General features: G+C 35.7%; 1 protein-coding gene across 8 annotated transcripts in view; it reads right to left on the bottom strand.

Moving 5' to 3' along the window:
- Positions 1–18,239, bottom strand: part of PIBF1 (progesterone immunomodulatory binding factor 1) — a 208,321-nt gene that overhangs the window by 80,843 nt on the left and 109,239 nt on the right. For all 8 annotated transcript variants that reach the window (XR_007150468.1, XR_007150467.1, XR_007150471.1 and 5 more), the window contains exons 11-12: positions 13,571–13,736; positions 7,614–7,764 (exon numbers count right to left, since the gene is read on the bottom strand). Coding sequence is in view for 5 of the 8 variants with exons in the window: in XM_047850739.1 (XP_047706695.1) it covers positions 7,614–7,764; positions 13,571–13,736 (317 nt within the window). In the remaining 3 variants the exon portion in view is untranslated. The remainder of the gene's footprint in view (positions 1–7,613; positions 7,765–13,570; positions 13,737–18,239) is intronic.

Genomic DNA, 18,239 nt, shown 5'->3' with positions numbered 1-18,239 from the left:
GACATGTTAAATTTTCTTGTTATAAAGCATAATAATTTAAGGGGCGCCTGGGTGGCTTAGTCGGTTAAGCCTCTGACTCTTGGTTTTGGCTCAGGTCACGATCTCATGGTTTATGAGTTTGAGCCCTGCATAGGCCTCTGTGTTAATGGTGCAGAGCCTGCTTGGGATTCTCTCCCCTCTCTCTCTGTCCCTACCCCGCTTGCTCTCTTGCTTAAAACTAAATAAACTTAAAAAAAATTTTTTTTAAATAAAGCATAATAATACAGATGCTGTGATATTCTGAATGATTCTAGGATTTTTGCATGGAAAGTATGTTTTGTAATTATAAATAAGTAACAATAACATCAATTTCATTATTTCTCTTCTTGATAAAAGACATGACTGTTTTTTAAAATATTTATTTATATTTGAGAGAGAGAGAGACAGACAGACAGAGCATAAGTGGGGGACAGGCAGAGAGAGACAGGGAGACACAGAATGTGAAGCAGGCTCCAGGCCCTGAGCTGTCAGCACAGAGCCCGACACAGGGCTCAAACCTATGAACCATGCAAGATCATGACATGAGTTGAAGTCAGATGTTTAACTGACTGAGTCACCCAAGAGCCCTAAGAAATGACCACTTTTAATTAGGAAAGATGTTCACTATTTTATCAAACAAGTTAATTTTAACTTGTAATAATGAAATTGTGTATTTAAGTAGGCTACTCTGAGAAGAAAATGTGCAGTCCTGAGAATGTATTGATAGCCTTTTTTTTTATTACAAAAAAATACAGCAAAACCATTTACTTTTAAATTCTGCCACTGTCACATCACTCTTTTTCAGAAGGAATTTTAACTGACAGGTTAACATTATGGTTAAAAAGTTTAAATGCAATGGCAATTTTACTGTAACTTGGGATTAAAAAATAAAGTTCATAAAAACTAAAGGTTTACTAGCTCATATAAAAGCAGTCAATGACATTTAACAATTTTTATAACATTTTTTAACAATCATATTTTAACATTAAAAAGAGAAACCTCTCAGAAATGTTTCAGACTTAAAACAAAGCCACATATTTTACAAGCTATTTGGAGGCCCATTACTGTAATATGCATATATTTGTTGACTGATCCTTTTACAGTATAGTAAGAATTTTAATAAGATTTTTCTTGTTGTCCTTCAATTTTATCCCTAGTTTTCATGGTGAACCAGGGTCAGTTTTCAGAAATAGAGTTATTAGTTGTCAGGTAAATGTAGAAGCAAGAGATGATATTGGTCATTGCCAATAGTGTTACCAGCTATCATAGGTCCAAGATGAGTTCTCCAATTCAGCTCTATCAGAATGGCAAAATAGCTCTATTAGTGCTGTTATTTAGACACCTACCTGACTCTTGTCTCAAAATTCAGAAGGAAGAGGGTAAATTCAGTTAATATCTCAAAAACCCATCAGTTAGAAATTGATGGACATCTGAAATTTGAGTTTAATACCTAATGGATTAGTAACTCATAGGATAACTATTCTATTGGTGATTTAATTATAGAAACAATGGTAGATGGTACTAAGGAGATATGAATGTGTCTTAGAAGTACAGAGCACCGAACATCTATATCTGAGTACCACCATTTTTCTCAAGCTAGAAGCATCAGGAGGCTGTGGGGAGACAAACGTTCACAGAAAAGGCCCAGGAGGGCCTGTGCATGTGTAAAGGCACAGAGCTGTGACACTTTAGTAATTATGAGGTAAGTGGTTGGAGTTCACTTAGAGAACAACGGTAGTAGAAAGATAGGCTTAGTTCCAATTGTGAATGGAATGAAATTTTATTTGCTAGGCTAAGGAGTTTGGATTTTTATTCCACAGTCAACAAGAAACTAACAGAGATTAATTCAGAAAGGTAACATGACCAAAAGATCTTTGTTGTTGATGCTGATATTATAGAAAAAATTTCTAACAATGGGGAAAAGGATGGCAGAGAACTCCTCACAAGTTATAGTAATAATCCAGTTGAAGAACAGTCCAGAAAAGCAAGAGAGGATGAATAAAAAAAGTTAGATGCTAGACAACTGAATAGGTGTGGAGGTGAGAGGAGGCACTAGAGAGAATGAGGGAGACATGGAGGTTGACAAAAGCTGGATGGTAATTAGACTTTAACCTTACTAACAGATCAAGAATACAAGAAAATTAGTAAGTTTTACAGAGAGAAGAAAAAAAATAAATGTGAGAAATGTTAAATTAAAAAAAAATTTTTTTTAATGTTTATTTATTTTTGAGACAGAGAGAGACAGAGTATGAACGGGGGAGGGTCAGAGAGAGAGGGAGACACAGAATCCGAAACAGGCTCCAGGCTCTGAGCTGTCAGCACAGAGCCCGACGTGGGGCTTGAACTCACGGACCGTGAGATCATGACCTGAGCCGAAGTCGAACGCTCAACTGACTGAGCCACCCAGGTGCCCCGAGAAATGTTAAATTTTTAATGACTCTAGGAACTCTTTACAGATCTACGGAACATTAGCCTACAGACAATAAATGAAATTGTGGAAAGGGCTAGGATTATCCAGAGAGTAGGTAAGTTAAGTAAAAATTGAAGAGGATAATGGGAAAACCCTTGTGAAGTATTCAGTAGAGTTAGCTAGAACAAGAGACAATAAAAGCAATGGAGAAGAAACAATCAAAGACAGGTGATTCGAGAAGCAAGAGAAGAGTCTTGAGAAATGTGACAAATGCCTAGCAGAGGTTACAAGTAAGATGAAATGGACAGCAGGTTCTAGAATCTGACAACTAGAAATCTGGTTTTCTTTTTATATTTGAATTTATTTAGTTTCTAGTCAATACTATTTTTTTAATTTTTTTTTTTCAACGTTTATTTATTTTTGGGACAGAGAGAGACAAAGCATGAACGGGGGTGGGGCAGAGAGAGAGGGAGACACAGAATCGGAAACAGGCTCCAGGCTCTGAGCCATCAGCCCAGAGCCTGACACGGGGCTCGAACTCACGGACCGCGAGATCGTGACCTGGCTGAAGTCGGACGCTTAACCGACTGCGCCACCCAGGTGCCCCTAGTCAATACTATTTTTAACAAATGGATGAGGTCTTTGAAAACTAAACTCCTCAAAAATCCAAATAATATACTTAATTATAAAAGGCAATTCAAGTGTGAATAGGTTATGTCATTTGACATGGTGACATCTTAACAAATGAAGTCTAACCCTCTTCATATCAGGTGAAATTTTCTGTATTAGATGGTGACCCTTTGAAAATCATACCCACTGTAGTACTAAAAAAGAATGTTTTGTACTATATCTTTGACGTTTTCATTAACAAGTATTCTTTAAATAAGGATAGGAACATTTTAATTTCTGGGGCATCAGGGTGGCGCAGTCAGTTAAGTGTCTGACTCCTGATTTCAACTCAGGTCATGAACTCCCAGTTTGTGAGTTCAAGCCTTGGGACACGCTCTGCACTGTCAGCATGGATTCTCTCTGCTCCTCTTCCCGTGACAGAGCACATACGTTCTCTAAGTAAATAAACAAACTTAAAAAAGAAACAAGGAATATTCTAATTCTAATTTCCATTGTGAACATATAGACATGAACTTACTTTCTTGATATTCCAAGTATAAGTAAATATATTTTATTCTAAGATGATTTGAAGATGGTTTATACGATAGCATAGAAAAAATTTATTTTTGTATTAAAAAATTTTTTTTTAATGTTTATTTATTATTGAGAGGGTAGGGGGTAGGGTTAGAGAGAGGGAGACAAAGAATTCAAAGCAGGCTCAGGCTCTGAGCTGTCAGCACAGAACCCAATGCGGGGCTCGAACTCACAAACCGTGAGATCATGACCTGAGTCAAAGTGAGATGCTTAACTGACTGAGTCACCCAGGTGACTCTATTTTTGTATTTTTTCTAAAGATTTTACTAAGAAAATATTTGCACATGTGGAAGAGATGAAAGATGTCTATAGCATTCACCCATATACTCAACATCTGGATTCTAAATTAAATGTTGCATTGTATGTAGTTTATCACATATCTGTCCATCACTGTATACACCCATAAATCTATCTTACTTTTTTGATATTTAAAAAAAAATTTTTTTTTTTTTAAATTTTTTTTTTCAACGTTTATTTATTTTGGGGACAGAGAGAGACAGAGCATGAACGGGGGAGGGGCAAAGAGAGAGGGAGACACAGAATTGGAAACAGGCTCCAGGCTCTGAGCCATCAGCCCAGAGCCCGACGCGGGGCTCGAACTCACGGACCGCGAGATCGTGACCTGGCTGAAGTCGGACGCTTAACCGACTGCGCCACCCAGGCGCCCCTAAAAAAAATTTTTTTTAATGTTTATTTATTTTTCTGAGAGAGAGAGTGGGTGGCGGGGGGAGGGAGGGGGACAGATGATCCGAAGAGGGCTTTGTGCTGACAGCAGTGATCCTGACATGGGGCTCAAACTCATGAACCTGAGGTGAAGTCAGCTGCTTAACTGAGCCACCCAGGTGCCTCTGATATATTTCCAAATAAGCTGCAGATATCTGCCCCTCATCTCAACAATTCAACACGTATATTATCAGCTACAGTTCAATATTTATAGTTTTTTTAAAAAAAATTAAATTTACATATGGTAAAAAAAATTAAATTTACATATGGTAAGAGGTACAAATCTTAATTCTACCATTCAATGAGTTCTGAGAAATATACACACATGTGTAACACAAGCCCTATTAAGATACAGAACATTCCAACAACCTGGAAAGTTCCCTAATATCTTTCTTCCCAGTTAATTTTTGGTGACAACCATCCTTAGAGGCAAACATTGTTCTGCTTTTTTTCCCCACTATAGTTTTCCCTCTTCTAGAATTTTATATAAATTTAGTCATGAAAGGTTTCTTAGACTAAACATAAAGTTTTTCAGAATCATCCATGTTGTTGAGGAATCAGTAGTTTGTTTTTATTGCGGAGTAGTATTCTACAGTATAAAATGTGTGATGGTTTGTTTAGCCATTTTCCTGTGATAGTTGCTAGGCCTGTTGCCAGTTTTTAATGATTATGAATATAGCTCCTGTGAATATCCTAGTATAAGTCCTTTTGTGTGCATATGCTGTCTTTTCTCTAGGGCAAAATACATCAACATAGAATTGCTGGATTACTGGATAGGTTGTTTGGTTTTATAACAAATTGCAGTTGTTCTATATTCTCACTAACATTGCTATAGCCAGTCTTCTAATTTCAGTCATTCCAGTAAGTGTGTACTGTTATTATTAAAAGTGGGCCTTTTAAAAGGCCCCTTAATTTCCATATAAATGGAATATAAAAAATATTTTAAATGGCATTACAATGTTTAATGTAAGTTATAAAAATAGAAATCCTGCCTTGTACTATCTCTTAACAGGAAGGCATTTAATATTTCATCATTAGGTATGATATTAGCTGTAGATTTTTTGTAGATATCCTTTATCAGACTGAGGAAGTTCTGCTCTACTCCTGATTTGTTTAGGCAGAGGGACATATGCAAAGTTATGAAGATACGAGTATATGGAAACTTCAAATAATATGCAATGACAGGAAATGGAAAGGCATAAACTATAAAGAGAGTGTATAAATAAAGTCATGCTAAGGAATATGACTTTATGCTGTCTAAAGATGATGACACAGAGGTATTAAAGCAGGTGTATGCTACAATCAAATCTATTTTCTAAAGATTACTCTCGGGGCGCCTGGGTGGCGCAGTCGGTTAAGTGTCCGACTTCAGCCAGGTCACGATCTCGCGGCCCGTGAGTTCGAGCCCCGCGTCGGGCTCTGGGCTGATGGCTCAGAGCCTGGAGCCTGTTTCCGATTCTGTGTCTCCCTCTCTCTCTGCCCCTCCCCCGTTCATGCTCTGTCTCTCTCTGTCCCAAAAATAAATAAAATGTTGAAAAAAAAAAAAAGATTACTCTAACTCCAGCAAAGAAACTGAGGACAAATTTGAAAACTGTTGCAGTTATCAGATACTGACCCTAAAAGTGGAAAAAAGATAATGATAGGAATGAAATGTTTTCCTTTTTTATTTATTTTTAAAAAAAAAATTTTTTTTTTCAACGTTTATTTATTTTTTGGGGACAGAGAGAGACAGAGCATGAATGGGGGAGGGGCAGAGAGAGAGGGAGACACAGAATCAGAAACAGGCTCCAGGCTCCGAGCCATCAGCCCAGAGCCCGACGCGGGGCTCGAACTCACGGACCGCGAGATCGTGACCTGGCTGAAGTCGGACGCTTAACCGACTGCGCCACCCAGGCGCCCCTCCTTTTTTATTTTTAAATTAAAAAAAAAAAAAGTTTATTTATTTTTGAGAAAGAGAGACAGAGTGTGAGTGGCGGAGGGGCATAGGGAGAGGGAGACACAGATTCTGAAGCAGGCTCCGGGCTCTGAGCTGTCAGCACAGAGCTTGACGCAGGGCTCGAACCCATGAAAGGTGACATCATGAATTGAGTCGAAGTTGGATGCCCAACCAACTGAGCCACCCAGGCGCCCCGAAGTAAGTTTTCCTTCAATTGGCCTACAAATATAACAAACATAGCCTTTACCAGAAAATGTGCCCGAAACAGATTCAAATTCAACCTCAGCTTCAATTGAAGTTTAAGTCCACTTTTATAAGAATGCCCCTGACATTTCTGACTTTTGAACAAAAATAATGTGCTGTAGCAAATATCTCAGTCAGTAGTGAAAGGTTAATTTAAAATATTCCCTTACACTGGCTGGCTTAGTCAGTAGAGCATGCAACTCTTGATCTCGGGGTCACGACCTCAATCGAGCCCCATGTTGGGCATGGAAGCCTACTTAAAAAAAATAAAAATAGAAAATAAAATATTTCCTTTAAATCCAGGATAACAAAGGAAGCTAGCATAACAAGAGGAAACAAATATAAATTAAAGGTCAAGGATTACAACACAGTACATTCAATAAATTTCTATTTTTCAAGACTTAAAGCATCAGTCATCTCCCCTCTTAGGTATTGTACTCCTCACCTTAAAGGTAGAATTAACTTATGACCGCTCCTGTATTTCCACTGCAAAATGACTATTTCTTGCTAACAGCACATATCTCACCACTTTAATTATCTTTAATATGCTTGTTTCTTCCAGGGGTCTAGACTAGCAAGAATTATCACATGAACTCCATGGACCCATATCCTGGCACATGTAAACATTTAATTGTTCAATGAGGGAACTAAATAAATGAAAAGATAAAATCTACTGTAGTTAACCTATTTTAAAAAAATGGTTTTTTAATGTTTATTTATTTTTTAGAGAGAGGGAGAGAGAGAGAGAGAGAGAACGCCAGAATACGAGACACAGAATCTGAAGCAGGATCCAGGCTCTGAGCTGTCAGCACAGAGTCCGACATGGGGCTCAACCCAGGAACTGCAAGATCATGACCTAAGCCGAAGTCAGACACTGACTGAGCCACCCATATGGTCAACCTATTTTTTAAATGCCAACTACTGAAATTGAGATCAACTAATTATTAAAATATAAAATACATATTTTTCAAAAGTTACCAATTGGATTTTAAAGAAATATATTAGTGTTTTTAGAAACCATACCAGGTTCCTTGTGCTGCCAGAAAAAAAGCTGTGTGTGTGAGGTGGTGGGCGACTTACTTTCTGCAGTTTGCATTATTATTTCATCAAGCTCTTTTTCCAATCTCTCATAAATGTCGAGCCTTGCCTGATACTCAGAGTTCCGTGCTTGAAGTTCAGTAATGCGTTTTTCAGAAGAGCCTTGGAGACTATAAAATTCTTTAGTTAAAACCTAATAGTGGAAGAAAAAAATTGCAAAGGCAGAATTAAAAAGATTAACAGTTAAGACAAAAATGTTGACACAAAAATGCCTTTTGAATTTTTTCCTCTAATGATTTAAATATGAGGAGAAAGTAGCTCAACTGAGATAACTGAGGAAGCTACATTTATTTCTAAGGTACATAACTCAGTTGTTTGTAACTGAAAATTACGAACCACTTTACTGCATGAACTGAATAAACAACAAATTTAAAACTTAGAAATAGTTACAGGAATAAGAATAGCATTTGCTTGTTAGAACTAAAAAATGCAACAGATGCTATTCTTACCTGGAGGTCATTTATTTGGCAACTGCAGCAACGGGCAAAAGGCTTGCAGCTTAGAAAACTGGGTGTGAAAACGATACACTCACCCTTCAGTTTTCCATCAGAGCTTACTTCATCTATGCTTACCAAGGCTGTAATAAGATTTCTGGCTTCTTGAACAATCATAAATTCAAAGCAACAAACCAAGATGAGACATATGAAGTGCCACCTGGGGCAGTATCAGAAAATGCCTTTATATAGAAAGGAAGGACTTAAACAATTATTAAAAAAGATTTAAAAAGGCATGGAAATTGGAGTTATTTTGTGTAAGAACAAAAAAATTCTACATTCTTTAATGGTGATTTGTTGAAAGAATCACTATGTTGATAACGAATTCACTTAAAAAGAGACGTTTCTAATGACAAAGGAAATGTTTTAATTCTTAAATTCCAATTATTTAGAAAGTTTACTAACTAGCAAAGATTAAATTATGGAGTGGTATTACACTTGCTTTCCAATACAGCATAAGTAATGTAGTATTTCCTTAAAAGCAACAGAAAATTATGGTTAAGAATATGGGTTGTAGCCAGAAAGATTTGGGTTTCAATGCTGGCTTTGACACTTTACTAGTTTCAGATCTTAGGCAATTAATTATTCTTTCTAGGGCTCCCTCAAAACATTGTTGGAAGGATTAGATAAGATAATAAATTCACAGTGCTTAGCAGAATGCCTAGAACACAGTGTTTGAAAAATATCATTACTGCTATAAGAATTATGAGAACTTTGTATTAAATGGTGCATAGAAATAAAGATCCGCTGGCCTAATTACTCTGAATTATCTATAATTAAACAGTTTTTAACACAACCTATTTCCTTTAATGACACAAAGTTCATCTCAACAAATGTACATGATTGTGTGCTTTCTTTGATGTGGAAAAAGGAGAAGATAAAGATTTAGTTACAGTTTTAACAAGCAGAAGTTACAATTTAATTTTCCTTAATCTATTCTATCTTATTTTCCTTCAATTATTTTCATCAAAATTTCCCACTCAAATAACTTAAACATTATCTCCCACCCTCCAAACTTATTCCTTTGGGGGATAAAGAAAGAATAACATGGGAATAATGATGATAATTACAGGATGATTTTTAGTGTCCCTGATTGGATCAACAGAAGAAAATTCATCTTTTAGTATTATTTCTTCTTCATTCTTGTCAGTTGGGAATATGTTTTCTAGAGACTTATTAATTCGTTATAACTAAATTATTAGACAGTGAAATAATCTGGAGCTTTCATAGAATTTATTATACTGAGATGTAATAATTCATTAAGACTTTGGTGGCTGATGACACTAATTCCACAGTCAAAAGAGAGTATCGGTAATGACGTTGTTAAATGACTATTCCCACAGCACAGCTGATACTATTTGTTTGTATTCCAACTCCTTCAACAAAAACCACAGAAGGCAAAACTGCAGAAATGGATATTGCAGGAGATAATCAAAATGTGGAAGATGGGATATTTCGTAAAGTATTATTTTAAGATTTAAAAAATACTATTAAATTGAGAGATGTAATTTAAAATTCTCTCTTCATAACAGAGGAGAGATCCCCAGAAATAACCAACACCTCTGGACTCCATGGTGGAGAATTCTCTTTTACTATGGATTTGCCTGAGTGGTTTCTATAAATAAACTTATTATTGTTTCTGAAAAGCCAAAAAAAAAAAAAAAAAAGCTTGATTACTGGACCTATGGCAGGCTATTATATTAAAGATTCTTTAGGAAAAACCAATATATGAACATTTGAGTTTGACCACGAATGCACAAAACAGATCAGCTGCTTTTAGAAATCCATTTTATACTAAGCTTTCACAGTGGCTATTTCTTTACTTTAAATAATCGAATAATACAGAATTATATAAAATTATATGTAAAATTAATGATAATACAAAACTGTAGGTCAATGACTGCTTTAAAAAGACATAAAAGGGGCACCTGGGTGGCTCAGTCGGTTAAGCGTCCGACTTCGGCTCAGGTCATGATCTCACAGTTCATGAGTTCGAGCCCTGCGTTGGGCTGTGCTGACAGCTCAGAGCCTGGAGCCAACTCTGGATTCTGTGTCTCCCTCTCTCTCTGCCCCTCCCCTGCTTGTGCTCTGTCTCTCTCTCAAAAATAAATAAACATTAAAAAAATAAATAAATAAAAAGAGATAAAAATATAAAGCCAGTGTTTTGGCAGGCTTTGCCAACTGATAATTAAAGTAAAATAAATAGTCGCCAAGTTATAAATCAATGAGAATACTGGGTAAAAGCCATAGAAAAGTGCATGAATAAAATAATCTTTATCCTTTATAAGATTATTTCTCCCCCAAATTCATTATAAATAAGAATGGTCTTAGAAATACCTTCCGGTTCTTCAGAAAAATGGATTCTAACAACAGTGCTATACTAACATTCATCAAACCATCCATTCACTCATTATTTATTGAACATTCACTATGAGCAAAGCACTGTGTTAGGTGTAGGTGACACAATGATAAATGAATAATCTCTATCCTCTCAAGACTCCTAGGTTTAACAGAGGAGGAAATGTAAGAAATACCCCTAATGCCTCAGTTTTATCAATAGTTTTTAGAAACATAATATTTTTGGGGGCATCTGGGTGGCTCAGTTGGTTAAGTGTCTGACTCTTGACTTTGGATTAGGTCATGATCTCACGGTTTGTGAGATAGAGCCCTGTGTTGGGCTCTGTGCTGACAGTGTGGATCCTGCTTGGGATTCTCTCTCTCTCTCTCTCTCTCTCTCTCTCTCTCTAAATAGATATATAAACTTGAAAAACAAAACAAAACAGTATTTTTTACAGAGGTGTTTCTCCATAACCCTTACACACAAAAAACAACAACTGCTAGTCAGCTGCATTCACCAACCCAGTGGCTAGAGGTCTATGGGAGACTGGCTTTCATATTGCAAGTTGTAACCTTTAAGAGGTCATGAAATCAATTCAGATTGCAACCAGCTAAAAATAATAAAACAGAATGGTTAAAAAAAAAACAAAACAGAATGGTTTAGTAAACATCAGCACTGTGTGTTGTATTGTTTAGTGAAATGCTTGTTTCAGAAGTAGAGAGAGAGAGAACTGCTTCCCTCTCTTCCTATATATACCTCTCATTCCCTTCCACCTGCCCCAACACACATCCTTAAGCAGTCATCCAATCTGGAAAAAAAAAAAAAGGCATTTTGCTAGGAATTATGAAATTTTAACAATAACTTGCAAAAGATGAATTCCAAATCAGAGCTGATCTAATTCAGTCAAATTGAAAATGTGTGGGAGAATCTGCTGCTGCAGATTATGACTGCAGTAGGTTCCTGAATAATATATTTGAAAAAGTACTAAATGCTGAACACTGGTTTGCTTTAGAAGTAAACAATAAACACTATCTATAATTTGTCTGTTTCTTTACATATATATATGTATTTAATATCATTTTTACATTTTTTCTAAGGCTTTATTTTCTTTGGGACCCTTTATCTTGTTAATCTTAGTTTTACTTGTCAGAATACTTCCCAGAAAAGTAATCTCTGAGACATTATTGTAATGAAAACTTACATCATTAGCTAATTAATCATGTTAATGACATTATTATACCTATTTCATTTAAATTTTTAAATGAGCATTTTCCACAAATCTAAAATATTCAGGAATATTATTACATGTAACCATATAATACATGAATATAGCAAAATATAGAGTTTAAAATCTACCAACTGTAAATTGTTTATTATTTGAATAAATAACTTCCAATTTTTACTGTAATATTTAGTGCTGCGAGTATGCCATTAATATAACCCTCTTATTTCCTCAGGTAAAATTCCTTTAAAATTACTGGATCAGGGGCGCCTGGGTGGCTCAGTCAGTTAAGCGGCCGACTTCAGCTCAGGTCATGATTTCGCGGTCTGTGAGTTCGAGCCCCACGTCGGGCTCTGTGCTGACAGCTCAGAGCCTGGAGCCTGTTTCAGATTCTGTGTCTCCCTCTCTCTGACCCTCCCCCATTCATGCTCTGTCTCTCTCTCTCTGTCTCAAAAATAAATAAACGTTAAAAAAATAAATAAACAAAATAAAATTACTGGATCAGTTTTTTAAGGACGTTAACACAGGTTACCATACTATCCTCCCCAAGAGAGGTTCCATTTTCTAAGCGCATGAGATTCCCCCTTTAAGGGTACTCTTGCCAGCAGTTTGAAAACAACAAAGAGACCTAGGTAAAGGTAGAAAAAAGTTTAAATTTATATTTCTTTCATTATTAGGGAGAATACATGTTTTCATCTATTTCTCAACAATTTTCATGTGTTTTCTTGGAAAGAGTACAATCCTTCTACCTAGTCTCTAGAAGAGGAAGAAGGTATGTTCTCTTGGTAAGAGACCTTTCAAAAGTAAGGACACAAGCCCTTTCTCCTACATAACACAAGTATTATTTTTCAGTCTTCATTTATTTTTCCTAAATGGTTTCTTCCCCTACTTTTAATCAACAGATCAACAGATTAATCCCCAGACAGACATAATCTAAAATTTCATCTGTATTTACTTTTAATAGCTTTATAGTTCTGTATTTACATTTACATAGGATCCATCTGAGTTTTATTCTGATATGCAGTGTGAAATATGGAAGTAATTATTTTCTCGAAATACTCAAATGATTATCACAGCACTGTTTGTTATCCAATCCACCTTTCCCCGTAATTTGCAAAATAAGCTTTACAACGAATATATTCTTAAATTCATGTGATTATGGGTCTTGAGCTTTGTATTTGATACCACTTATGAACTTTTTTTTGTGGGTTTTAATTGTTCTTGCCTCAGAATGCATTTCAAAATGTGATACGTATTTCTTCTCATTATTTCTTTTTATCAATGTCTTCAAAAATTGATTACTTTGTTTTTTTCCTTCTAGTTATATTACATAATTACTTTGTTCAGTTAAAAAAGAGCATGCTAGCAAGTAATATTACTTGATAGAAATAAAAAAATATGTAATATTGAATATCGCCTTCCAGGAACATGGGGTTTCTTCTTATGTATTAGTGAAGTTGAATGCTTTTCTTGATAATAGCCTCTGTACTATTCCTATTAAAATTATTACAAGTAATTATATATTTTTGGTTGTTACAGTGGATGAGATTTTTTTCTTTTTTTGTGTGTTCTAACAATTCCAGTCCTTTGTGGTACACATATTTCTGAAATATATTTATCTTGTGTGTGCATGTGTGTGCATGCACGTTGCGTGCACGTGCAGGATAGGGCTAAGTCCTACAGTAAAATAAAGCTCGACATGATACAGACCTTGTACTAATTGAGCTCACATGCTATGCTCTGCTATTTATTATTTTTTAAAATTAGACTATGTCCAACATGGGGTTCTACCTCACGACCCTGAGATCCAGAGTTGCATGTTACCACTGGGCCAGCCAGGCGCCCCATGTTATGCTAATTTTAAAAGAAAAGTTTGTACATGTACCTCTATTTTTTTTTGATATTTTTCACATTCCAACTGGCACTGTGTGAGATTTCTTGCAGTTTCCTCCTGTATAAGTTGAACACGCTCACTTTCAAAAGATTTTAATTTACTTTGATGGAGATATTCTGTGACTTTGCTTTCTGAACTAAGTTGTAGTTCTCTGTACCTGAAAGAAGCAGAATGATTGTAAGACTGTACAGAAACTGCAATGATTATATAAACATAAATATTACATCTACTTTTTCTATATTCCCATCTTATTATGTAGTTAATAACATATATTTATTCAGCAAAGCTCTTGTAAATAATTTAGATAGCCATATGTATGGAAATATGATAAATCTGGAGAACAAAACACACCAATTAAACCACCTCTATGGTTCCTTTATTTTTATCCTTTCCACCCCCAAATAATTATTGCCTAGTATTAATATTTTGTAAGACATTTAAAATAAAAAAGAGTAAGTTTCAATTATATTGCTTAAAATGATTTAATTTCTATATATTTCGAAGGTCTTCTTAAATCTACAGCAAAACTGTTTCCAAGCTTGCTGTTTCTTTCTAAGTCTAAATAATGTCAGATGGAGGATAGCATGAAATATGCACCCTGAGCTGCAAATTCTTAGGACTTTTAGAAAATAAAATTCTAAGTTAGTAAATGTATACATGTATACATATATATATATATATATATATACATACAGATATTACAGGAAAACAGAATGTACAAATTACAAATAATGTACAAAATGTATAACAAGTAGTCTATTGTCACACAGATAAGGAACAGTTGCTTCATTTCATAGGTCTAACTAGTAATAAAGCCTTTTCCATATATAAATCACCACATATTATAAATCTGAAAATGCTTCAAGATGATTATGTTCTAGAGAGGAAAACACAGACACATTATCCTGTCTTAGGGAGCTATTATGAATCCAATACAATGCTAGATATGTTATTAAAATTCATTTATTCAAATATTTTATTCAGCTAGTCACTATGCTAGACAAATGTATATATAATGGTAGACAAAATGTCCCCCCCTCCCTTAAACAAGTTAGCTTTCTGGGGAAGATAGGCAAATAAACATGAAAATTCAATAGAGTATGGCAAGTGCTTCAATAGGGTAATCCCTAGGTTCAATGGGAATGTGAAGGAGGGAGACATAACTTGGTTTATATAGGTGTGTGCGTGTGTTTGTGATGGGGGTGGGGGTGGGGGCGGAGTGTATAATGTTTGGGATGGGAACCATCATAGAGTGAAGAAATAAGAGTATATGTACGGCAGGGAAGCAGCAGAGAGTACAGTCTGTTTTATTCAGGGTATCTCATTTAATCCCTACAACAACCCTATTAGGGATTTTTTGCCAGATGAGGAACCTGAGGCTCAGAGATGTCGAAGAATTTCTTTAAAAGGCAGAAGCTGCTAGTACATTTCAGTTTGGGTTTGAACTCCAGGGGCGCCTGGGTGGCGAAGTCGGTTAAGCGTCCGACTTCAGCCAGGTCACGATCTCGCAGTCCGTGAATTCGAGCCCCGCGTCAGGCTCTGGGCTGATGGCTCAGAGCCTGGAGCCTGTTTCCGATTCTGTGTCTCCCTCTCTCTCTGCCCCTTGCCTGTTCATGCTCTGTCTCTCTCTGTCCCAAAAATAAATAAACGTTGAAAAAAAATTGAAGTCCAGCTATATTTGACTCTACGGCAATGATCTTTCCACTACTACGTGATATTCTTAACTGACATTTCTGAGACCAGATAAGCTTTTCAAAGGTCATTTTACCAAGTGACAATAACAATAACATTCAAAGTATAATCAGAGAAGACAGGTAGTAGGTATTTGCTCCTGGCTACTTCACCCTTGGCACTCTTTTAGCTTTGATGAAAACACCTGGCGTTCAAATTGGTGGAAGGTCAATGTATACTGGTACATATGATTTAATATACAGGAAGGCTTTCAGGTGAATGTCAGCTTGTGGGCTTAACTTTTTAACTTTTTGGGAAAGCTTATATATATATATGTATATATATGTATATATATATATGTATATACATATATATACACATATATATATATGAAGAAAATTATAAGAAGTTATATATAGATATGTATAACTATAGGTATATAAAAATATTCTTTGTATGGATAAGCAAACATTGACAAAATTTTTTATTGAGACATAATATATACACCATAAAAGTTAACCCTTTTAAGTATACAATTCATTTTTTTTTAGTTTTTAGTATATTTACAAAGTTGTGTATCACCACTGTCTAATTACAGAATGTTTTTATTACCCAAATAAGAAATTCATATCAATTTAGCAATCACTCCCCATTCCTCTCTCTCCCCAAGCCTTGCCTACCACTGCCCTAGTTTCTCACTCTATGGATTGGCTTACTCGGGACATTCCATATAAATGGAATCGTATAATATGTGGTTTGCTGATGTTTTCAAGGTTCATCCACGATGTAGCATGAATTGGTATTCTACTCCTTTTTATATCTGAATAATATTCCATTGTATGGATATACCATATTTTGTTTATCCATTCATCAGTTGATGGACATATGGGTTATTCCCACTTTTTTGGCTATTATGAGTAATGCTGCTATGAACATTTGTGTGTTAAGTTTTTGGGTAAACGTGTTTTCATTTCTCTTGGTTATATACCTAGGAAAATAATAGGTTATATACCTAGGTCATATAGCTACCCTATTTCTCAGTTTTGAGGAATTGCCAAATTGCTCTCCAATGTGGCTGGACTATTTTACATTCCCACCAGCAGTTATAAGGGTGCCAATTTCTCCACATCCTTATCAACACTTATAATTATCTGTTTTTCTTTTATTATAGCCATGCTCATAGGTATGAAATGGCAAAAAAAAAATCTTTCACTCAAACACTTATTAATTCAACATTTTACTGACGTGAAAATACTCCCTGGGGAAGGTGGTTTTATAAATATAATTGTATATGGTGTGAGAAATCAGTATGTATTTTGTATGCTAAACTAGGGAAGACACTAGACTGCATTATACAAAAAAATTCTAGTGAAGTCATTTAGAATGTGATGTTGATCTTTAAAATTGCTTTGAAAAGATTAAACTGCAAAGTCTGCCTTTTTATGGATTCAAGACATTGTAGGTAATCAATGCTAACTCCAAATAGGAAATTAAAGCCTTAGCTTTTAGCTCCACCTGTTCTTATTTATTACCCAACACTTGAAAGTTACTTTCAGCACTATTACTCTCCCCCCATATTGAAAACTTAAAAAAACAATAGTTATCTCTGAGAAATTTGAGAGCACTACGTTTAATAAATTGATAATTCTGTAAGTCAAATGATAATTCTAAAGGACTAGTCTACTCCTACATTGTTTGTACAATGAAAGAATCTGCTTCCAATCATCATGCCTGTGTAATAATTAATTTATTAAAGTGAACTGTGACGATGCTGAAGAAGCATCAGAGCTGCAGAGGCAGTTCCAGCAGTGAGGAACGGACCAGGACAAGAGCACAGCCTAACAGTCTCAGTCTCAGGTAATTCCCGCTTTGTGTTTTGCTAATGTAACCTGTCACATTTTACTTTGCTGACTCAGACTTCTCATCTTATCCTCATAATATGAACATCTTATTTGAACTAAGTCATTATTATTCACATGTTAACAACCTTATGTTTGACATTCTAATTCAGCACAGTTACCTTAAGAGGTTTAATTTCCTATAAAGTTAAAAGTATAATCAGAATCTTCAAGAATCCTCACAATGATCTCATCCCAGGCCTCAATTTAGCTAGGTTACGCTACATTTGTAACTGGGTTTTCAGTTTTCATAAGACTCACCCATATATCACACACTACTTTAAAAAACAGTAATATAAAGTCCTAGAATTAATTTTATTTGCTCTTATGGAATACACTACAACAGATTAAAAAAAATTTTTTTTGTATGTTTTTATATATTTTTGAGGGGGAGAGAGAGAGAGAGAGAGACAGAGAGACAGAGAGACAGAGAGAACGTGAGTGGGGGCGAAAGGGCAGTGAAAGAGAGGGAGACACAGAGTCCAAAGCAGGCTCCAAGCTCTGGGCTGTCAGCACAGAGCCCAACGCGGGGCTTGAACTGATGAACATGAGATCATGACCTGAGCTGAAGTTGGATGCTTAACCGACTGAGCCACCTAGGTGCCCCTACAACAGATTTTTAAGCTGGACATATGAGGAGAAGAAAGGTGAAAAGGTGAAAACCACCTATTAAATAGGGAGCTGCCAACCTGCTGACCCCTAGGAAGTGCCCTCAGGCCCTGGCCAATTCACCCCAAGCAGCACAGCAAATTCTGCAACCCTGAGAAATAACTGGGAGAGAGGAGCGTGGCAGTCAATCCTCAGAAATGGGAGAATGAATTTAAACAAAAGCACTGTCTAAAATACTGAGTAACAAGAGGTTTTTATAACAGTATTTACATGAGCAGACTTAACATACACACTACGGTGAAGGTTTTGCGCATTATACTCCGATGCATTAAGCCAAGAAGTGTATATGACTTATTCCCAACTCTAGCAACAAGGTTATCATTGGGTAAAATGGTGAAGGACCTATGTAATTATTAACCTTTTATTTAAACTCAGTTTTTATTTTTCAACAAGAAGCAACAACTGATCTTTGAATTTTGTCC

The sequence above is a fragment of the Prionailurus viverrinus genome, chromosome A1 (genome assembly GCF_022837055.1).
Source record: "Prionailurus viverrinus isolate Anna chromosome A1, UM_Priviv_1.0, whole genome shotgun sequence".
In the NCBI taxonomy this organism is placed as follows: Eukaryota; Metazoa; Chordata; class Mammalia; order Carnivora; family Felidae; genus Prionailurus; species Prionailurus viverrinus.
Note: the sequence above shows the minus strand (reverse complement) of the source record. Positions and strands in the feature narration are given on the sequence as shown.